Source organism: Rhinoraja longicauda, chromosome 25 (genome assembly GCF_053455715.1).
Source record: "Rhinoraja longicauda isolate Sanriku21f chromosome 25, sRhiLon1.1, whole genome shotgun sequence".
In the NCBI taxonomy this organism is placed as follows: domain Eukaryota; kingdom Metazoa; phylum Chordata; class Chondrichthyes; order Rajiformes; family Arhynchobatidae; genus Rhinoraja; species Rhinoraja longicauda.
This window is the reverse complement of record NC_135977.1, coordinates 21,053,335-21,077,276: the sequence shown is the minus strand read 5'-3', so window position 1 is coordinate 21,077,276 and position 23,942 is coordinate 21,053,335. Positions and strand designations below refer to the sequence as shown.

The 23,942-nt window shown below is 44.4% G+C and overlaps 1 protein-coding gene across 5 annotated transcripts in view; it reads left to right on the top strand.

Moving 5' to 3' along the window:
• The window catches only part of cux2b (cut-like homeobox 2b), a 280,485-nt gene that overhangs the window by 161,265 nt on the left and 95,278 nt on the right, over positions 1 to 23,942 (top strand). For all 5 annotated transcript variants that reach the window (XM_078421595.1, XM_078421594.1, XM_078421597.1 and 2 more), the window contains exon 4: positions 20,552 to 20,630. In XM_078421595.1, coding sequence (XP_078277721.1) covers positions 20,552 to 20,630 — 79 coding nt within the window. The remainder of the gene's footprint in view (positions 1 to 20,551; positions 20,631 to 23,942) is intronic.

Here is a 23,942-nt window from a genome sequence, read left to right as displayed (position 1 = left end):
TCAGCCTGAGTTACTCCAGCATTTTGTGTCTAACATCCTTCCGATAGCAGAGTGACTGAAACTGAACGCAGTGCTTCAAGTACGGCCATATCAACATCTTGTATAACTCTTAACATAACACCCTAACTTCTATACTGTACAGCATATAATCCTCCAACATTTTTGCCACCTCCAACGGGATCCCACTACTGGCCACATCTTCCCATCTTCCCCCCTTTCTGCTTTCCGCAGAGACCGTTCCCTCCGAAACTCCCTGGTCAACTAGTCCCTTCCCACCCAAACCACCCCATCCCCGTGTACTTTCCCCTGCAACCACAGGAGTTGCAGCACCTGTCCTTTTACCTCCCCCCTCGACTCCATCCAAGGACCCCGACAGTCTTTCTAGGTGAGGCAGAGGTTCACTTGCACCTCCTCCAACCTCATCTACTGTATCTGCAGTTCCAGGTGTTAACTTCTCCACATCGGCGAGACCAAACGCAGGCTGAGCCATCGTTTCGCTGAACACCTCTCAGTCCGTCTTAACCTACCTGACCTCCCGGTGGCTCAGCACTTCAACTCCCCCTCGCATTCCCAATTTGACCTTTCTGTCCTGGGCCTCCTCCATTGTCAGAGTGAGGCCCAGCGCAAATTGGAGGAACAGCACCTCATATTTCGCTTGGGTAGTTTACACCCCAGTGGTATGAACATTGACTTTTCTAACTTCACATAGCCCTTGCTTTCCTTCTCCATCCCCTCCCTCTTCCCAGTTCTCCCACCAGTCTTACTGTGTCCGACTACATTCCACCTTTGTCCCGCCCCCTCCCCTGACATCAGTCTGAAGAAGGGTCTCGTCCTGAAACGTCACCCATTCCTTCTCTCCAGAAATGCTGCCTGCCCTGCTGAGTTACTCCAGCATTTTGTGTCTACCTTCGATACTCTTCACACTGACTGATCAAGGGTGATGTACCAAAAGCCTCTTTTACCACCTTATCTATCTGAAACACTTTTTTTGTGCTTTTCGTCATCGTGCATTTTAGGATCGCACCTCTCCGCGCTGCATTCTTAAACCCTGAACTGTACACATTTAAGGAGCCGCATTAATCATACAATCCCAGGTCTTCCTGTGCAGGTGGGGGTGTTGACTGCCTTCCTGGTGCTAAGCAAACAGTTGTAGTGTTCAGCTATCAAGGTTTGGACAATGCCAAACAGATACCATCACCAGCCATTTAGGTTTGCCAGTCAGGATTTGAGAGTTGTATCTGTGACCTGCCATTTAGATCCTTGGATGCTGCAATGAGCATCCTGAGAGCTGTGCTTCTTGGAGTCAAAGACTAAGCACTGGGGCCCAATGTTTCAGCTTCCCTTTGATCTGCTCGGTCTGAGTGAAGGGGTCCCATTACATGACTGTGAGTTGGAGCCCCGTGTTCATTATCCACCCAGACACCTCTGAGTACCTCTTTGTCTCGCCCTCATTTCCTGTTACCTTTTCGATATTTTTAAAAACGACTTTCATCCTTGTGTTTCCTCCCAGGAGTGACGGAAAAGAGCAATTATCAAAATGTGGATGTGAAGGAAGTCTGCAAGTCCAATGCAGTGCAGTTAAAGTCTCCAGCTGATTATTTTGTTTACATTGAAAATAATATGCCTTCAAAACATAAAACATAGAATAGCACAGCACAGAAAATAACTGGGGGTGGCACAGTGGTAGAGTTGCTGCCTTACAGCGCCAGAGACCCGGCTTTGATCCAGATTACGGGGGCTGTCTTTAGAAAAATTATAAATTGTCCCTAGTGTGTAGGATAGGGTTAATGTACGGGGATCGCCGGTTGGAGCGGACTCAGTAGGCCGAAGGGCCTGTTTCCGCACTGTATTTCTAAACTAAACTAAAGGAACAGGCCCTTCAGCCCACAATGTCCATGCTGAAGATTAATACAAGTTAAAACAAGTTTACCTCAAACATATTTCAAATTATCACTATCTTTGAAAACGTGGGTTATGTGGGGATTGGGTCACACTGTGGAGTTCAGGTTATGACTTTCACCATTTAAGACTTGGGCCTGAATCAAACTCCTACCAGTCTTCTGCCCAAACACAAGCCAAGCTTTGCTCAGCCTCCAGCAGATCCAACTAGGCCAGGCCTCGACTGATCCCAAGGCAACATCACAGTCGCCTGAGCTGCCATCTTGTACCTTTTGTGAAGTTGGTTGATACAGTTATCAAGAGTGTTTAATTGTCATCGGTACTAGTGACAGAACAATGAAATTCTTACTCACTGCAGCTTTGCAGGCCCATTAATGCAACAACACACAAATATATAGACTTAAGACTTAGAGGTACAGCGTGCAAACAGGCCCTTTGGGGACACTCTAGGGGACAATTTACAATTTTACCGTAGCCAGTTAACCTTCAAACCTGTACATCTTTGGAACGTGGGAGGAAACCAGAGCACCTGGAGAAAACCCACGCGGTCACAAGGAGAGTGTGCAAACTCCATACAGACAGCACCTGTAGTCAGGATTGAATCCGGGTCTCTGGTGCTGTAATAATCAATAATACAATAAATTTATTATCTGTAATAATGAGCTAACCAGACCATAATGATGCAAAACTGAAGTCCGTAGTACAACTAAGCCCAAACCCAAGTCCAAAACAGACCAGAGATGGTGAGGTATCCGGTTCCTTGTCAAGAGGAGCCGTTAGCTAAACATTGGTCCTGTGTGTAAGCAGAGTGCCTTTCTCAGTAAGGCTTCAAGAATGTCTGGGTTTGGAAAAACAGGAGAGAGAATTTATTGGAAAATATTTTATTTTAGTTCTAATGCGACTCGGCAAGTGATTCAAGCTCCCTCACTGATAGCCTTCATCTCCGTGGGTACATGAGTGGAAATTTCAAATGTACCGATTGCTAAAGTTAGGAAGGCAAGTGTGCCCAACCCCAAGAATGCTGGATTTCCATAATGTGTGTGGGGTGGGTACAAAACCACTGCTAAAAAGCATTTAGAGGGCAGGAATAAGCTTGGTATCTGTCAGTACTTTAAGTTCAGGTTTATTATTAGTGACACGTGTACTGAGGTACAGTGAAAAGCTTTCTTTTGCATGCTGTCCAATCAGATAATTTATTACTACTCTACATCTATACTATCATGTCAAACTCAACTACAATAGGTTGAGCAAAGGGTACAGAGTGCAGAATATAGTTCTCAGCATTGTAGCGCACCAGTTCCAGAGACAAAGTCCAATGTTTGCAATGGGATGGAGGTGAATAAGATAGGGTACTGTCCGATTCACCTCTACCCCATAATATCAGGCAACTGAATCATTCTACCACAACCAGAGACCAGACATGAACAGTGTGACCCAATCCCCACATAGCTATCTCCCTTATTGGTGACTCTTGAACTATCCTTGATTGGACTTTGCTGGCTTTACCTTGCACTAAACATTATTCTGTTATCAAAGGTATTTATTCACAAAATGCTGGAGTAACTCAGCAGGTCAGGCAGCATCTCAGGAGAGAAGGAATGGGTAAAGTTTTGGGTCGAGACCCTTCTTCAGACCCGAAACGTCACCCATTCCTTCTCTCCTGAGATGCTGCCTGACCTGCTGAGTTACTCCAGCATTTTGTGAATAAATACCTTCGATTTGTACCAGTATCTGCAGTTATTTTCCTACACTTATTCTTTTATCATGTATCTTATACACTGTAAATGGCTTGATTGTAATCATGTTTTGTCTTTCCGCTGACTGGGTAGCACACAGCAAAAGCTTTTCACTGTACCTCTGTCAGTACACGTGACAATAAACTAAACTGTAAACTGTCACAGGTAGTAGGGACACTCCATCACCTCCTTTCACTTGAGCCACGAAACTAGAAATCTACATAACTTTCAACTAAAATTAAACGTGCTTTCCTGCTTCTGCCCAAGCTAAGTCGGATTGCAGGAGGAAACAGGTTTCAGCCTTTGTATCCAAATAAACATTACAAATTCCTTGCATTGTCCAACAAGGTGTATTCTGCCATTAATATTTCTCTTTCATTATACACACAGAATCAGGTAAGAGGTAATTTCACTGAGACTTTGCTGAGTTGTATCATTGCTTTGAGCTGGGATTTAAAACTTTTTAATGTTAATGTAGTAAATAGAATTTCTAACCTGTACAAATCCCATGTAATGCACAGGCAGATGAATACTTGATAGGATGGTTCAGTCTGTGTGTCTAAAGCTCAGCAAAATTATTTTCAAGTGAACCCCTGAGAGGATTGCTCAGTAAGTGTAGACCCAAGGAACTGCAAATGCTAGAATCTTGTGTGGGACACAAAGTACTGGATCAGGCAGCATCTCTGGTGGACATGGTTAGGTGACGTTGGGGTCAGGACCATTCTTCAGTCTGAGGGACACAGACTGTAGGAGAAGTGTGAAGAAGGGTCCTCACCTGAAATGTCACCTACCTATCCATGCCCTCCAGAGATGCTGCCTGACTCACTGAGTTACTCCAGCACTTTGAGTTCTGGCTCAGTAAGTGTGTCTAACTCTCAGCAAAATTATTTTCAAGTCTTTTAAAGTGTTTGCATTAGGAAAACGTTGCCATCTGGAAAGCTGATCCTGAATGTCCCATATTCCATTCTGCATGTTATGCAAAGGCTGTACATCTTTTCAATGGTGCAGTTTACTTGCCAATTCACAGTTATACTAGCTATTAAAATGGGACTTAATAACCTATTTTCATTTAGAAATGATTGTGAAGTGGTTGTGACGCATGGTAATAATGACACATGGCTAGAACTGACAAAGGTAATTAATTAGGCTATTATGCATTCCACAATGATAATTGCTTTGCTGGAAAGGCACCAGCCTTGAAAAGCCCAAGTGTATGAATGCAATCCATCACCCAGAGTGTTTTCAGCACAGCTGTGTTTTTTCACCTTGACTCATTGTACAGCATATTAGCAACACAAAAATTAATGATACATCAATAAATAATATCTATTACTTGGCATGTTGCAAGCTGTTGGAGGATTTAATGGTTATTAAAGCTGTTTAATAGTAATGGCATTTCTTCTCCGCTCCTCCTGAAATGGGTTGTTTGACACAGAATGTGTCTCTGACTCTGGGAAGTGGAACATGTGTAATTTTCTGGAATTGGTGAATGTGACGGGGAAAGGGCGCGCTTGAGTGGAGGTGGCCGCGAGGCGCGAGGCGACTTCACCCGGCCCCGTGGCTGGCGGAGCGTTGGCTTCGTCCTCGCTGCTGCAAAGGCACAAGGCAATTTGGTGAGACTGGTCCGTGAATTACAAGTGACCTCTCACTATTGTCTGATGACAGGGACTTGATGCTTCTCGGAGAGTTTGTGTTTGACTGGAGAGAATCCTTCAGCTGCCAGGAATGTCAAGGTTAGAAGTCAGTAATTTAACTGATAATTGCATAATCACCAGTTGTAGTAATTATAATTCATGATTACATAATTACTAATTACAGTTGTGCCAATCTAAGTGGCTGGGATTTTCAAGAGATACACTTCTTTTTTCATTTGGTGCCAGAGCTGATGGTTTAAGCGGTCTGCCAGAAACTGAGTGCCCGGTAGCAGTGCTCACTCTCACATTAATTTGGGAGATTTGTTTTCCTGTTTAAAGTGGAATAACCCTTTTGATGTTGAACATTTGGTAATTCTATTTGAAGGTGGAGGTGGTTAGGAATATAAATGATCTCTCTCACCCGTCCCCAGCTTAGATTTAGCATGGAATTATTGAAAATCAAATATTATGGGGCAATCAATTCAAATGCTTGTGGTATTTAAATGAGGCCATGTTTGCACAAACTTTAAATGCGGGTAGTGTTATATTAGTTTAGTTTAGTCCATTGTCACATGTACCGAGGTACAATGAAAAGCCTTTGTTGCGTGTTAACCAGTCAGAGGAAAGAGCTGTTGAATGAATCCAGTAGCCTCAAGTTACCTGCAGTTTCTTAAAGTAAATATAGAAACAAGAAAGGCCTTGACCTGAAACGTCACCTATCCACGAACTCCAGAGATGCTGTCTGACCTGACCCACTGAGTTACTCCAGCACTTTGTTTTTGTTTTACTGGAACTGAAATCGATGTCTGCAAATTGTAGTGAGAAAATGTAAAATGAAATGTCTCCAACTTCTAACGTGATTTCTTGTTTGCTACATTCAGTGCATTAAGGATGTTGGGCGCAGGGATTCATAAATGAAGAATCATTATGCCCAGGGTCCTTGTTCCTGTTCTAATGGAAATGGATCTCAATGCAAAGAGTGTTAAAGTTGAAAGCGGGACAAGTCATCTAGTCCTTTCCCATTTCCATACTGACCTTTCTGTCCTGGCCTCCACCGTTGTCAGAGTGAGGCCACAAGCAAACTGAGGAACAGTACCTCTGACTGGGTAGTTCATAACTCAACAGTATGAAAATTGAATACTCCAATTTCAAGTAATACCCCCTCCCGTGTCCTGCAACTCCCTCCCACCCCAGTGTGTACATATTTATCCTGTTATCCCCCATCCCTCCCAGTCACCCTGCTCCTTTTCCTTCCTTTCGGAGTCTCCCATTTCATTTTTGTTACCTCTCTTTCCCTCCCCCTTCTACCCATATCCCTCCCTATGATTTCATATTTCACGCCTCTCCTTATCTGAAACCCTTGGTCTCCTTTTCACCTCTAGCCTTTGTTGCTTACTCTGCCCATCAATAGCCCTCTCACCTTTATCCACCTATCAATTGTGCAGGAAGCAACTGCAGATGCTGGTTTACACCAAAGATAGACACAAAATGTTGGAGCAACTCAGCGGGACAGGCAGCATCTCTGGAGAGAATGAATGGGTGACGTTTGTCTGAAGAAGGGTCATGAAGAAATGTCTGTCTTTCTCTGCTTTTTGGACATATTCAATAATTCAACCTCCACACCTCCACTCAGGAAGGAGAATTCTAAAAATCTGCATCTGTCCTAAAACATTCCTTTCCCATCTCGATTTTAAACACCTGATTCTTTATTTGTGAAACCATGCCTTTCGGGCGGCACAGTGACGCACAGCCAAAACTGTGCGATGTCTTCCATGGTGCACTAGTTACCTGGTAACAACTACATAGGAAGGTACAGCACAGGAACAGGCCCTTCAGCCCACAATGTTCATGCTGAACGTAATACCAAGCCAAACTAATCTGGGCCTATACGCAATTCATACCCCTCCAACGACAGATACAAAATGCTGGAGTAACTCAGCGGGACAGGCAGCATCTCTGGAGAGAAGGAATGGGTGTCATTTCAGGTCAAGACCCTTCTTCAGACTGAGAGTCAGGGCAAAGGGAGTCTAGAGATATGGAAGGGTAAGGTGGGAAAACTACAGATCAAAGCAGATACCCCTCTATTCCCATGTGCCTATTTAAAAGCCTCTTAAATGCAAAACATCAGTTTCTCGCGTTTCCATTCATTTTAAGGGAAAAATAAATCCTGCGCTGTTTAATTTGTGTATCAAGTCCCATTGTAGCATTTTGCATGATGTCTACCGCAGAACGATGTCTACGTCAGTCACACATATTATTGCATGATCTTGCTCTCTTAACACAAAACTAATAGAATCTAATTGAGGACCAAGTATGATGACTCACTGATAAAATAACAATGCTCTGAAGAATACATTGGAGAAATGGATACGACTTCTTCTTGAAGGTGTGGAACCCATTCATTTTAAAGCTAGGATTAAGAATTGGAAGTATTTAAATTCAGGATGGTTTTGCTACCTCTAATAAGAATTTAATAAGAAATTACTCGGAAGTGACTCCCTCGGTACTCCAGGTTTCTCTCTTTCTCTCTTTCTTCTGCTTTTTCTTTTTCCTTCTTTTTAATTGGGGGGTGGGGGGGAGGGGGAGGGGAGAAAATACAGAACAATACGTGTATAATCGAATTTATAAGGTAGTTATTATTGTTTACTATGAAATGTATAATGTATGAGTTCTGTTAAAACTTAAATAAAATATTTTTAAAAAAAGAAAAAAAAAAGAATACATTGGCTAAATCTCCAGCCAATATATTGTTCATCATTTAAACTTGCCTCTTCTGAAAGGAATTAAACTAAAGTTCTTTTATACCTGCCACCCTCTGAGTGAAAAAGTTGCACCTCAAGTTCTTATTACTTTGGCCAGAAATTATTCTTTGCATTTCTGTAATTTTTTATTGTATATTTTCATACCACTACATAAATGATTTTCTGCAATTGTATTTTGGGGAAAAAAAATACATGCAAGAGCAGGTTACATTTTGAGAAGTAGTTCAAGACCAGAAAGTATGATTCAGAGTTTTATTGGAGCGTATTTTTCAAATGTTTTGCTTTCTCTTGCCATCCCTGCCAAAGGATATTCAGTCTTTAATGACAGGAAATGTAGCCAGTATATTCTTCCGGGGACCATGTTATTTTATCAGTGAAGCCACACCGTGGGTGACACGGTGGCGCAGCGGTAGAGTTGCTGCCTTACAGTGCTTGCAGCGCCGGAGACCCGGGTTCGATCCCGACTGCGGGTGCCGTCTGCACGGAGTTTGGATGTTCTCCTCGTGACCGCGTGGGTCTTCTCCGATATCTTCGGTTTCCTCCCACACTCCAAAGACGTACAGGTAAATTGGCTTGGTATAAGTGTAAATTGTCCCTAGTGTGTGTAAGATAGTGTTAATGTGTGGGGATTGCTCGTAGGTGCAGACTCGGTGGGCCGAAGGGCCTGTTTCCCTGCTGTATCTCTAAACTAAACTTGTGGTCCTCGGATTAGATTCCATTAGTTTTGTGTTAAGAGAAGCAAGATGTGACACTAATGCTTTATTTTGTGTAAATACCAAGTAAACTGTAATGTATTGCAAGAAATTTAATTTTGTGTTTAAAATTCATGCCGTGAGCCTGGTTTTTGTAGCTGTGCTTATCATTTGTTGGCAGCCACGTTGGTTTGATGGGATGTGGCGGTTCATTGAAAAGTTCGTCAAACTGGCATGCGAACAGCCCCTTGGTTAAGCTGGCCAGGGAACTGTGAGCTATGGACTCACTCTGGGACTCAATCAACGCATTTATGAGAAGAAGGGTGGAAATAACAGTAAAGGCAGCTGAGGAGGATATCCAAATGAAGTATATCAAATTAGAGTGTTACAGAGATCTATTAAAGTAATTGGCAGGCTTTTTAAAAAAAAGAAATGTTAAACCTTAGTCATTAAATTGACTCGTGACGAAGGCATCTCATACAGGTATTGAAGTAATCTTTGGCTGCAGTATTTGTGGACCCTGTTCATTTTTAGGGGAAAGAATTAAAGTTTGACTTTACATTTCTGGTTTTCTGAATCTTTGAACAAAAGCTGAGTTGGTCTCTGAGCACTGGGCTGGCACAGCGGTAGAGTTGCTGCCTTACAGCGGCAGGGACCCGGGTTCGATCCTGACTACGGTTGCTGTCTGTACGAAGTCTGTACGTTCTCCCCGTGACCGCGTGGGTTTTCTCCGGGTGCTCCGGTTTCCTTCTGCATTCGAAAGATATACATGTTTTTAGGTTAATTGGCTTCAGTAACATTGTAAATTGTCCCCAGTGTGTAGGATAGTGCTCGTGGACGGGATCGCTGGTCAACGCGGACTCGGTGGGCCGAAGGGCCTGTTTCCGTACAATGTCTCTGAACTAAACTAACCACTGGGATAGGTGGAATGAAGCTTTCCTTTTTCTCTCTCAAAATCGTGAGGGGTATTGATTGGGTGAATGCATGGAGTCTATCACCCAGGATAGGGGAAACAAGTTCCAGAGGGCAAAGGTTTAAGGTGAGAGGGTAAATATTTCATAGGAACACAAGGGGCAACATTTTCCACTCAGATGTTGGTGGGTGTATAAAATGATCTGCCAGAGGAGGTAGTTGAGGCAGGTACTGGAACAGCATTTAAAGCTCACTTGCATTGGCACATGGACAGGAAAAGTGTAGAGGCATGTGAGCCAAAGGTCGACGAATGGGACTACCTTGGTCGGCACGAACGAGATGGGCTGGGGTCTGTTTCGTGCTGTATACCTTTGACTCTTTTTTCTTTCTCTTTTTACTTTCTATTTTCCTCACCTTTTTCCTTCTTTTTTTCAATTCCTTTCGGTCTCTCTCGGCTGTCTCTCTGTCTCTCTGTCTATCTCTGTCTATCTCTGTCTCTCTCTGTCTCTCTCTCTCTCTCTCTCTCTCTCTCTCTCTCTCTCTCTCTCTCTCTCTCTCTCTCTCTCTCTCTCTCTCTCTCTCTCTCTCTCTGTCTCTCTCTGTCTCTCTCTCTCTCTCTCTGTCTCTCTCTCTGTCTCTCTCTCTCTCTCTCTCTCTCTCTCTCTCTCTCTCTCTCTCTCTCTGTGTGTCTCTCTCTCTGTCTCTCTCTCTCTCTCTCTGTCTCTCTCTCTCTCTCTCTCTTTCTCTCTGTCTCTGTCTCTCTCTCTCTCTCTCTCTCTCTCTCTCTCTCTCTCTCTCTCTCTCTCTCTGTCTCTCTCTCTGTCTCTCTCTCTGCCTGTGTGTGTGTCTCTCTCTGTCTCTCTTTCTCTGCCTCTCTCTCTCTCTCTCTCTCCTCTCTCTCTCTCTCTCTCTCTCTCTCTCTCTCTCTCTGTCTCTCTCTCTCTCTCTGTCTCTCTCTCTCTCTGTCTCTCTCTCTCTCTCTCTCTCTCTCTCTCTCTCTCTCTCTCTCTCTCTCTCTCTCTCTCTCTCTCTCTCTCTCTCTCTCTCTCTCTCTCTGTCTCTCTCTCTCTCTCTGTCTCTCTCTCTCTCTGTCTCTCTCTCTCTCTCTCTGTCTCTCTCTCTCTCTCTCTCTCTCTCTCTCTCTCTGTCTCTCTCTCTCTTCCCTCTTTTGTATTCACTCCCCCCTCTCTCTCTCCCCCCTCTTTTCCTTTATTTTTCTTTCCTTTCTCTTTCTCTCTTGCCATCATCATTTATACTGACTATTATTACTCCCTGATCTTGAACAGTGAAAGAGCAAAGAAACACGAGGGATGTTCCCCATATGTTATTCCCGCTTGTGTTGTTGCTTTGATGTAATGTAACCCTTTCATAAATATAACAAACTCACTTCTTTTATGTTCAAGGACTTTCAAGGCTACAAGGCCTTTTGCTTGTAGATGTAAAATTTTAGCTCTAATGTGAATGCTGGGAGCTTTGTTGGAAATCTTCAACAGGTTGAGAGTGTGTCGATACGTCTCCCAGAACTACCTTGTTGAAAAGGAGCTGCAGCCCGTGTTTTAATGCAACACGATTTGCCACGTGCCACACATCCAGTTAAAATTAATGGTGAAATCCTTGCAGCATAGTTATGCATTCTATATTTTGCTGTCAACTTTTTCTGATCTCAAAGATCCAGGGTCAGTATTCCTCCATGTTAGGGCCGGAGCAAGCAACCAAGAAAGATCTTTATAAGAAGTGGTGGCATCTGGTCATGGAGTCATTCAGCGTTGAAGCTTATCCTTCGGCTCAACCTGCCAATGCCGACCAACATGGCCCATCTACACTAGTTCCACCTGCCTGCTTTTGGCCCGTATCCCTCGAAACCTATCCTATCTTATGTACCTGTCTAAATGTTTCTTAAACGTTGCGATAGCACTTGCCTCAACTACATTCTCCGGCAGCTTGTTCCATACACCCACCACCCTTTGCGTAAGAAAAAAAGTTACCCCTCAAGTTCCCATTAAATCTCCCCCCTCACCTATATCCTCTGGTTCTCGATTCCCCTACTCTGGGCAAAAGACTCTGTGCTTTCGGACACCTCTATAATTTCACCCCTGATCCTCCTGTGCTCTTAGGAATAGAGTCCTACCCTGCTCAACCTCTCCCTATAGCTCAGTCCTGGCAACATCCTGGTAAATCTTCTCTGAACCTTTTCAAGCTTGACAACCTCATTCCCATAAAACAGTGATGAATAGATTTCAGCTCCTTTGTGATAACTGGGTTTCCCACCGAGACCAGCTGATGTTGGAAGTCAGCAGATCGTCCTTCTGAAGCTGAACCTATCAGTGGGTTGAAGTCAACAAGTACAAAGTATGATGCATGGCTGTGTAGGAAGGAACTGCAGAAGTTGGTTTCTACTGAAGATAGACACAAAATGCTGGAGTGACTCAGCAGGTCAGGCAGCATCTTTGGAGAAAAGGAAATGTGGCCATTTTGGGCCGGAACCCTTCTTCAGACTGCAAGAGTGATAATGCAGGGTTAACCTGGACAGTTTGTTCATGAGGCTCAGATCTTTCCATAGATTTTGTAAAGTATGACCTTTGCTGTCTCCTGGTGCCAAAGGCAGACGAGAGTCTTCGGCAGCTTCGATGAGGATGAGGAGACTTGAAGCTGGCAATCTCGTGGAAACCGCTTGACACGAGAATTCTTTAAGGGTACAAATGAGTCTTGATCATTTTTTGCTGAAGAACCCAAAGTGCTTGCAACATATTCCAACACTGGCTCTTCTTTGGGGTAGTTTATTGGCACTATCATACTACAGAGGTATTGAGTGCAACGTCTGCCGTCTGGATAAATAAAGAAGATTCATACCAAGGATTTATACGGCATGATAACAGGCCCTTCTGCCCAACTCTTCCATGCTGACCAAGATGCCCCACCTAATCTCATCCCATTTACCGACGTTTGGCCTATATCCCTCTAAACCTTTCTGATCGGTGTCATGTCCAAATGTTTTTTAAATGTTGTTATAGTACCTGCCTCAATTACCTCCTCTGGCAGCCCATTCCAGGTACCCACTGTTCTCTGTGTGAAAAAATGTTAAGCCTCATGTTCTTGCCTTTTCCCTCTCACCTTAAACTCATAACTCTTGATTCTCCTACGCTGGGTAAAAGGTAAAGCATTCACCCTATCTATTCCCCTCATGATTTTATATACCTCTAGAAGCTCACCTCACAGCCTGCAAGAATTAAGTCTCAGCCCGCCCAGCTTCTCCCTTGATTGCACCTGGGTCTCCATTATTAATCTGAATGGTCCAACCGCCTTAGGACTATTAGTGCAGCATCTACCAAGGGGGAGTGTACTGGTATGTTTCTCTCAAAGTGTGAATCAAAAAAACTGTTTCTTCCAAAGTAAATAAGGACTGAATAAGTGAGTTTATAGTGCAATTAATTATCCTACACCAGGGATGTGCAATGAATGTCAACACCATACATTAGATGTGTGTGGATAACCAATGGTTTCTACTTTGGTTATCTGTAACCTCTCTAGTGAGAGTTCAGCCAATGTTTGTTTTGTTTCTGAATGAAATGAGGTGTGGTACGAGGGCATTCCTCTGGTCTATCCTGACCATACTGACTTGACCTTGTGGTGCCATAGCATGTAATCAAGATCCCATAAACCACACACCATCAGGAGTGCAGGCCACATAGGATTGTGGTTTGCGTAGCAGATTCTGCAATAATTACTTGGGTAAAACTAGCCAAAGGTTTCATGTTGCAACCCATTAAGTCAATTAGCATGCCTCCTTCACCTAAAACAGTAGCTGCACATTGGCAGTGGCTGCCCAGGCCTGGATTATTATAAGGATATGTAGTACCCTTGCGTTCATTGTTTCTTTGACTTGGCGATGTGGACATTCCTAGTTCTCACTGTTTAGTTTGTTTTGGTTTGGAGATGCAGCATGAAAACAGCCTCTTCGGCCCACCAAGTCCATACCGATCATCGATCACCTGTTCACGCCAGTTCTGTGTTGTCCCACTTGTTCGTCCACTCCCGATGTATTATTCTCTCCTGAGATGCTGCCTGACCTGCTACCTCTATCATTCTCCCTCTATCTTCCTGTCTCCACCTATATCTTTCCTTTGTCCCGCCCCCCTGACATCAGTCTGAAGAAGGGTCTTGACCCGAAACGTCACCCATACCTTCTCTCCTGAGATGCTGCCTGACCTCCCTATTCATTAGGAGTCATTTGACACGTCTTTGGGATATGGGAGGAAACGAGCCCTCGGAGAAGAATGTGCAAACTCCACACAGACCATAGATCAGGATCGAATCCGGCCGGGTCTGTGGTGCTGTGAAGCAGCAGCACTACCAGCTGCACCACCGTGCCTCATTCCATCTCTCACCAATCGTCACGGTGAGACTCATAGAAACATAGAAAAATAGATGCAGGAGTGGGCCATTCGGCCCGTCGAGCCAGCACCGCCATTCAATATGAATCATGGCTGACCATCTAAAATCAGTACCCCATTCCTGCTTTTTCCCCATATCCCTTGATTCCATTAGCCCTAAGAGCTAAATCTAACTCTCTCTTGAAAACCACTCGTGCAAGGGCAGTTTCCTGGCAGATCTAGCTTCCAATGAGGTGCTGCAGCTCGTTCCAGGCAAAGATGGACCTGATCTGATGGTTATGCATTTGAGAAAGTGAGGTCAAAAATCACTCCAGTTCTCCCCTCTTTTTGATTGCTATTTGGTGATCGCTGCACCCAGTTTCCCCACTGGAAAACGCATGCCGGCACATGTTAAGTGAGTTCTTAATTATATTCTTGCATTGAGCAGTGCCCTCTGAGTGATCAGGCAGGAAATTACCCGCTGCTCTCTGGCGTGGCTGTCTCTGGTTGCTCTCCTCCTTGGTAGGTGAGAGCTCGGTGTCTGCATGTTCAGGGAAGCTGCAGAGTGCCGCGCCGCGCTCTGCTACATGACACATGGGTAGATTAATGAGCTCCAATGCCCAGCCAGCTATTCCACAGACAGCTTTCATTCCACTGGGGGTTTCAGCTGTTTGAGGAACCATGTCAAGATGCGAGACGGTTAGAAAAATCCACATCTAATTGCAAAACAGAATTTCCTTTCATCCAAATTCCTTAGGATACGACCAGTTTAAATATAGTTTTGTTTCGTTTTTATTGTCACGTGCACTGGGGTACAATGAAAAGCTTTTTTGTTGCATGTTGTCCAGTCAGCAGAAAGACAATACATGATTACAATGAAGCTATCCACAGTGCAAGATACAGGATAATGGGTACAATGTTTAGTGCAAGATCAGGTCCAGTAAAGTCCGATGAAAGATAGTTTGAAAGTCTCCAATGAGAGGTCAGGACAGCTCTCTAGTTGTAGAGAGTACGGTTCAGTTGGCTGATGACAGCTAATAATTGATTGTTATATTACAGTTCCACCTCCGATTTTCTGGCATCCCTGGTTCCATAGCCTTTCTGGATTATCCGTGATGACGGACAAACAGAGGTCATGGAGTCCAACGGTACCGAGCTGTCCGCCTCATCTGCCAATAGACTGACCGGGATACCGCCCCCGAAGCCGGCTATGGATACGGATCTGCCGGCTCTGGCTGGGCCGGAGTTCCAGAGCCCCGGCCGCAGGTGGCAAATTTGACTCACCGATCGGCGAGGAAGCCTCGATCCGGTCGAGATCGGCCGCCTCACCCGGCCTGGGCTCCACATTTTCTGGGGGACTTTCAGGGGATATTTCAAGTGCACTCTCGTGATTTTGTCCGGATTAGAGGATCGGCCGGACCACCAGTTGCCCGAAAATTGGTGGTGGATCTGTGTGTCAGTTAGAAATAATGTGCGTCGGTTAGAAATAATGTGTGTCGTAGGAATAGACATTGCTTTCCTACAACACACGATGCCTCAGAAAAGTCACCAGCATCCACAAAGACTCTTCACACCCCTGCAACAGTCTGTTCGAACTTCTACCATCGGGCAGACGTTACAAGGCCTTCTACGCCTGCACCTCCAGACTCAGGAACAGCATCATCCCCAGGGCCATAGCTGCTATGAACCGGTCCTGCTGAGTCGATGGTCACATCGCACAGTGATCCGGCACAGATCTACTTGCACTTTATTCTGTTTTAAAACTGTTGTAATTTGTTTCATTGGGTTGTTTAAATTAAACCTGACTAGCTAATTAATTTATTGTATCGTATGGGAGGCGCGTTCCCAATCTCGTTGTACCCCTCCTGTACAATGACAATAAAGATGTATTGTATTGTATGCAAGGGTCAGAAGGAAAAGCTGCCTGACTTTTGCATTTGACGTGGGAAGCCCCTGTCTGTAAGCAGGGTGCAAAATGCTGACAGACATTGGGTTGTTGAAGACTTAGTAACTACAGAGAAAAATGTTGGAAATTACACTGTGAACTTCTCTATCAATCCATTTATGATTTGTTCATTGGGGTTGTCACGGAGTTATTTAACGGCCAGTTTTAAAAATGTGAAGTGATCAGCAGACATAGACTCTGTACGAGGCACCAATCTGTGACTAACCCTATTTTACTTGGGACTGTTTTGTGCAGTCCACTTAAGTCCATGCCAGTCCGCACAGATAATAATTGTGTGTTTCATTGATTTGTGTGTTCTACACAGTTCATTATTTTAGCATACAGAAACAACTTAATTTTTTTAAATCTTACTCTGGGATATAATCAATAGGATAGTTGTCTCTGGGTAACTTTAATAACCTTTGTAGGTAATATAGGAGTTAACCCTTGGCTTCCAGCCCGACGGCTCCTCTTGTTAAACTGTGTCCTCTCTTGCACAAAGTTGCTTTTGAATTTTATTATTTATTTTTAATATTCTGAAACCATCGTTAGTAAAAGTGTGCGTTCAGCTCGGAGCCTCATTGATTGCATGATGCAGGCAGTGTCACGCACCAAGACACCGCTTAACGCTGCTCAGCTGCCTTTCACTCGGGTCCCCATCCTTCTCCCTTCGGGCATTTGCCGTCCTGCATGCAGTCTTTCATTGACGATGACTTTTGTCAGGACTCCCTCACTCTGTGCTCGACGACTTGCCGTTTTGGCTTGGTATAAAAGCACAAAGTCACTCTGCAAAGTGTACGGCAGCTCAGAAAGTTGATGGTGGTCGACCACGATGACAACCACAGACACTGTGGTGGCATCAGCCATTTTCTATGGAGTGGTCTTGCTGGAGCAGCAGCATCTCAACTGCTGACAGGAAGAGACTGGATAAACTGATCAAGAAGGCCAGCTGTCCTAGGATGCCCCCTCGACTCAGTGCAGGCGGTGGGAGAGAGGAGGATGATGCCAAAGCTATCATCACTGGTGGACGACTCCTCCCACCCCATGCAGGACACTGTCACTGCACTGAGCAGCTCCTTCAGTGACAGACTTCTTCACCCCAAGTGTGTGAAGGAGAGATATAGAAGGTCCTTCCTTCCTGCTGCCATCAGACTGCACAATCAGCACTGCTCCCAGCAGTCCAGTAAATAAAGATAATTACCGTTATTTTATTATTTTAATGAATGCTTATTTATTTTTGCTATCCACTTTGCTGCTGTAACCCTGCAAATTTCCCCGTTGTGGGACGAATAAAGTACTTATTATTATTATTATTATTATTATTATAAGAAAGCAAACCCATGAAATAATTTGAAGTAAGGAAACCAAAGCTGCCAGCGCTAAAAATATGGCGCAAAGTATGAAACTACTGGAGGGTTTGGGGTAGGCCTGCCAGGATTTGTGGAAATTACCATTTTTAAACCGATGCAAATGGTTGTGTCCTGACCAGCTCCTCTTTCATCCCCGGGTCCTGCAAACCGCTGATGAGTTTAGTTTAGTTTAGTGTATTTAGTTTTGTTTATTGTCATGTGTACCGAGGTGCCGTGAAAGATTCACTCAGCGGAAAGACAATACATGATTATAATCGAGCCATTTACATGGTATAGAAGCTTGAAAAGGGAATGATGCTTAGTGCAAGGTAAAGCCATTAATGTCCCATCAAAGGAAGTCTGAGCGTCACCAATGACGTAGATAGCAGTTCAGGACAGGATGAAGGGTTGTTTGTACCTGGAACGTTAAGCTGTCTTTTCCCTTTGATAGATGTTGAGCTGCTGGCTTTTTGCAGTAGAGTCATCCAGCATGAAACCAGGCCCTTCGGCCCAACTTGTGCATTCCATCCAAGATGCCCCATCTACGCCTGTCCCACCTGTCCATGTTTGGCCCTATATCCCCCGAAACCTTACCTATCCATGTTCCTGGACTAGTGGCTTTTCAGTGCTTTTCTGACTTTGTCTTGTAATGGTGAAACAATGTCCAAAAGTGAAGCTTTTAGCCTGGCAAATTGTAAGTTGGATTGAAAGATGAGATTTTAAAAGTGTTTATGCTGTGAATGGTTAAACTGGCCTTTGCAGCTTCAGGAGAAACATGCGAAAGGTAGAACTAAATGTCCAAAGAGAGACTGCAGGTATTGGAATCTTGAGGGAAAAAAACAGTGCTGGGGAAGTCAGTGCATCAGGCAGCATCTGCACAGGGAACAATGGTGTGAGGGCAGCAGAATGGCACAGCAGTAGAGTTGCTGCCTTACAGTGCCAGGGACACGCCTGACTACGGTTGCTGTCTGTACGGAGTTTGTACGTTATCCCTGTGACCGCATGGGTTTACTCCAGGTGCTCCCACACTCCAAAGACGTACAGATTTGTAGGTCATTTGGCTTTAGTTAAAAAAAAATGTAAATTCTCCCTAGTGTGCAGCAGTGTTAGTGTACAGGGTGACTGACTGCTGGTCGGCACAGTGTCAGTGGGTGAAGGGCCTGTTTCTGTGCAGTATCACTAAAGTCTAAAGTAAAGAGTGTAAGAGTTAGGAAGTCGTGCTGTAGACCACATTTGGTGCATTGCATGCAGTTCTGATCGCCCTATTACCAAATGGATGTGGAGGCTTTGGAAAGGGTGTAGAGGTGGTTTACCATGATACTGCCTGAATTAGAGAGTATTAGCTATAAAGAGCGTCTGAACAAACCTGGGTTAATTCCAATGAAATGTTGTAAGTTGTGGGGAGACTTGATAGAAAAATGTAAAATTATGTGAGGCATACTTAGGATAGACAGTCAGAACCTTTTTCCCCAGGGGGGAAATGTCCAACACTAGAGGGCATAGCTTTAAGATGGGAGGGGGGAGGTTTAAAGGAGATTTGCAGGGCAGGTTTTTTTTTCACAGAGAGTGGTGGATGCTTGGAACGCACTGCCAGAGGTAGTGCAGAATGCCGTGGTGTTTAAGAGGCTTTTAGACAGGCACATGCAGGCAGAGATGGAGGGTGGATGCACAATATTTTACCCAGAGTAGGGGAAGGAAGAACCAGAGGACATAGGTTTAGGGTGAGGGGGGAAAGATTTAGTAGAAACCTGAGGGACAACTATTTTTGCACGAAGGGCGGTAGGTATATGGAATGAACTGCCGGAGGAGGTAGTTGAGGCAGGTATTGTCACATTTAAAAAAACATTTGGACAGGTACATGGATATAATAGGTCTAGAAGGATATGAGCCAAACACAGGCAGATGGGACTAGTACAGATGGGCATGTTGCTTGGTGTGGGCAAGTTGGGCCAAGGGCCTGTTTCCGTGCTGTATGACTATGACTCTATTCACTTGACCTTGATCATGTTTGATCATGATCTTAACTTGATCATGTTTGGTGCAGACATTGTGGACTGAAGGGCCTGTTTCTGTGCTGCACTGTTCTATGTTCTGTGTGATGGAATTGGGCCTGACCTTGAGCCTAATAGGATCAACGTTGGTGCACCCATGCAAGTGATCATCAGTTCCCTGGGCTGCACAGCTCACCTGCACTCAGTCTGCATGGGGTTACTGCACTGCACAACACACACCGACCGCTTGCAGGAGCTTAAATGATCCTTCTGAAATACCCATTGACCCTATTCAAGAGGAATCGTTCCATTTTGTTTCTTGCTGTGTTTCTACGATCTGCCAACAGCTGAGCTCTGAGTAAGTTCCTTGATTTTTTTTCTTGGAGGTTTTCCCTAAGGTTACTTTAGCCAGGCCAGGAAAATATTCCGTTTGGTTTCGTTTATTATTGACACGTGAGTGGAGGTAGAGGGAAAGGCGGCACGATGGTGCAGCGGTAGAGTTGCTGCCTGACAGCACCAGAGACCCAGGTTCAATCCTGACCAAGAGTGCTGTCTGTAAGGAGTTTGTAGGTTCTCCCTGTGGCCACGTGGGTTTGCTCCAGGTGCTCCGATTTCCTCTCGCACTGCAAAGACGTTCAGATTCGTACGTTAGTTGACTTTGGTAAAAGTGTAAATTGTCCCTATTGTGTGGGATAGTGCTAGTGTACGGGATGATCGCTGGTCAGTGCGGACTCAACGGATTGAAAGGCTTGTTTCCGCGCTGTATCTAAAGTCTAAAAGCTTTTGTTTGTGTGCAATCCGTTTAAACGACAGACTATACATGAATACAATCAAATCGTCCATAGTGCACAGATGAAGGATAAAGGGTACAACATCTAGTGCAAAGATATAACATTGAGGTCGGATTAAAGATAGTTCAAAGGTTTCTCATGAGGTAGGTGAGAGTTCAGGGCCGCACTCGAGCTGATGAGAGGACCCTGTGGGATGGGCTGTGGCTGCAGGCAATGACGAACCCACAGGGTTGAAAAGCACCGACTCTTTGGAGTCTTTCAGTTCCTTTCCTGAACTAACCTCATGGCCATCCCCTGGTTTGACGTGACTCCTTTATTGGGCATCAGTCCACAGCCATCGCTCTTACTTGTTTGAGCGTGTAGGTCCAAGGTCGGCATTTAATGGACCTGTCGTCAATGATGCAATGTAAATCATTGTAATGATTGAAGGCATAAATCCTTACTAATTGTTCTCTTTTTTTTTTCTCCAGGTGGTAGCACTTAGCAAAAGAAGCAAGGAGGCTGAGGCTGCCTTTCTTAATGTTTACAAGCAATTAATAGAAGCACCAGGTAAGACGACTTCTAGATATCGATCCATCTGTAATAATAGTGCTTCTCACGTGGCTGAGTGTCTGTGCAAAGCAATTTTTATGCATTATTCAGTATTCAGCCCCGAATGCTAAATGGTATCATTGAAGTGTATTGGTTTGCGTGATCTCTTCTGTGATGTTGCTGCTGTTTAATTTTTTGGGGCATGATAGTCATTTAAGATTTGCAATGTGTGCAAGAGAGAAGCTGTGCTTTCCAAGACCACAAGTGGCAGGCATACAATGGAGTCCAAAGATGAAGTTGCCTGAAGCTGCCAGCACCACAAGTTAGTGACGGATATGTAGACGCAAGGAACTGCAGGTGCTGTTGACAAAAAAAAAAAAACACAAAGTGGTGGAGTAACTCTGCAGGTCAGGCAGCATCTCTGGAAGGCAGGGATTGGTGACGTTTCGGGTCGCGTCCCTTCTTCTGACTGATTCATAAGTGATTGCAGCTGAATTAGGCCATTCTGCTCATTGAGTCTACTCTGATTGTGATTGGGTGGGGGGGGGGGGGGAGAGGCTAGAATAGAGGTGGGGACGGGACAAAGCATGGCGAGTGATAGGTGGATACAGATGAGCAGGGTTTTGATGGGCGGATAAGTTCATAATTTTAGGAGCAGAATTAGGCCATTGGGCCAATTCCACCATTCAATCATGGCTGATCTATCTTTTCCTCTCAACCCCATTCTCCTGCCTTCTCCCCATAACCCCTGACCCCCATACTAATCAAGAATCTGTCAACTTTTGCCTTAAAAATATCCATTGACTTGGCCTCCACGGCCATCTGTGGCAATGAATTTCATAGATTCACCACCCTCTGACTAAAGACATTCCTCCCCATCTCTTTTTTAAAGATACGTCCTTTCTTCTGAGGCTATGACATCCGGTCCTAGATTCTCTCGCTGGCGGAAACATCCTCTCCATATCCAGGATACACATTCTAAACGTACTGTTTGATGATGCTCTAGGTTATCTGACAAAGAGTGATAAGAGTCATAGAGGGTCATTGAGTCACACAGCATGGAAACTGGCTCTGGCCCAAATCATTCTTCATAGCTGGTCCCTTTTGCTTGCATTTGGCCCTTGTCTTTCTAAATTTTCCTATCCATGCACCTGTCCAAGTGTCATTTAAATTTAGTTATTGTGCCTGTCTCAATACTTGCTCTACCAACTTGTTTGTGCTGACCAAGATGCCCCATTTACGCTCGTCCCACCTGCTTGTGTTTGGTCCATATCCCTCTAATCCTTTCCTATCCATGTACCTGTTTAAATGTTGTTATTGCACCTGCTTTAACTATCTCGTCTTGTAGCTTGTTCCATATACTCATCACCCTCTGTGTTGCCTCTCAGTTTCCCATTAAATCTTTCCACTCTCTCCCTAAATCTGCATGCTTTGGTTCTTGATTCTCCTACTCTGGGTAAAAAGACTGCATTCAACCTATTTTTTCCCCTCATTATTTTATACAGCTCTAAATGATCACGCCTTAGCCTCCTACCCTCTAAGGAATGAAATCCGATTCTCCCTATTAGCTGGAGTCCTAGCAACATCCTTGTAAATCTGTAGGAAGGAACTGCAGGTGCTGGTTTAAACTGAAGATAGACACAAAAACCTGGAGTAACTCAGCGGGACAGGCAACATTTCTGGAGAGAAGGAATAGGTGACGTTTGTCTGAAGAAGGGTCTCGACCCGAAACGTCACCCATTCCTCCTCTCCAGAGATGCTGCCTGTCCCGCTGAGTTGTTCCAGCATTTTGTGTCCACCTATCACTTGCCAAGCTTTGACCTTTGTGATATCTTGGCCATGTTCCCATTGTTACAAATGGAAGTTCTTGCTTGGGTGTAATTTATTTTGTGTCTTTGGAACAGACTTTGGAATTCTGAATGTAGAAACAAGGCATTGCAGATGCTGGTTTACACAAAATGACACAAAGTGCCGGAGTAACTCAGCGGGTTAGTCTGCATCTCCGGGGAAAATGGAGTCTGAAGAAGGGTCCTGGCCCGAAACCATGTTCTCCAGAGACCAAAGAGAAGTGCTGGACTACTATCTACCTCATTGATGACCCTCGGACTCTCCTAGATCGGACTTTGCTGGCTTTACCTTGCACTAAACGTTATTCCCTTATCATGTATCTATACTGTAAATGGCTCGATTGTAATCATGTGTTGTCTTCCTGCTGACTGGATAGCACGCAACAAAACCTTTACACTGTACCTCGTTACACGTGACAACAAACTAAATTGAACTGAACGCTGCCTGACCTGCTGAGTTACTCCAGCATTTTGTGTCCTTTTTTACCTCCATTCTTTTCAAGAAGTCCCCAGCTCTTTTTCTTCAACGTTCCAATGATACTGTTTGCATCTCCTTGCTCATCGAGGGGCTGTTAGGGACTGCAGTCGGGACGAAAATATTCCTCCCACAAGCAAGCTAAAAGTGTCCATGTTGGATAATGTGGAGGAGGAGCAAGAACTGTCAAGGAGAGAGTTCAAGGCCTCTCACTGTGTGATATCAGGAGACCGGATGCTGCTTCACAGCCTTACTACTCCTTGCAGCCTGTAATTACCCTTAGAGGCCATTCACACGCACCTGCATGAATGTCCCAACGCCTCTACATGTTCACACATTTCCACTCACTGTTGCCACTTTGAAAGCTCTGAGCTTTTTTGACTGAGACCAAAATCACAAATTCTGAGAGAGTGCGAGGACTGATCTTAATTTAGCAAATATATGATCACAGTGTCTGTACATCTATAATTAAAGTATTAAGCCTCGATTCCTTTAAAAATTGTTCACAAAGGTGGGAGTAACTAAAAAGACTCGTGAAATGTGCAAATACCATAATTAATGTCAGATTTGTGGAAAGGTGATAAGTGAATTGCTGGCTGTAAATTACTGCCTGCTTTTGTGACTGCTGATTTCTCCATTATAAACTTGCTATGAATCATTCACTTTCTGCCTGTTTCTATGCCAGTCACTTGTAAGCCCTCTTACTGATATCAGAACTGAATACCTTCCCTTTGAGGTCCCCCCGCAAAGACTTTTGAGAAGGATTTGTCAAGTTGACAGGCGTCTGCGGCAGAAACCAGGCTGTAAATGACCCATCAACGTGAAGGATTAAAAGGCTGTGGAAACTTCACACTGGAATTTGAAACCAAAGGCATCAACATGGTTTTGTAAACTTTGCAGCGCAGAGATGAATGAACATTGTGTTATCTTTCAGGTATTAGATGTTTCACCAGAATTAGCATCTGCTGCTATGCCCCCGGGAAAAGCTGGCTTTTACAATAACCGTCT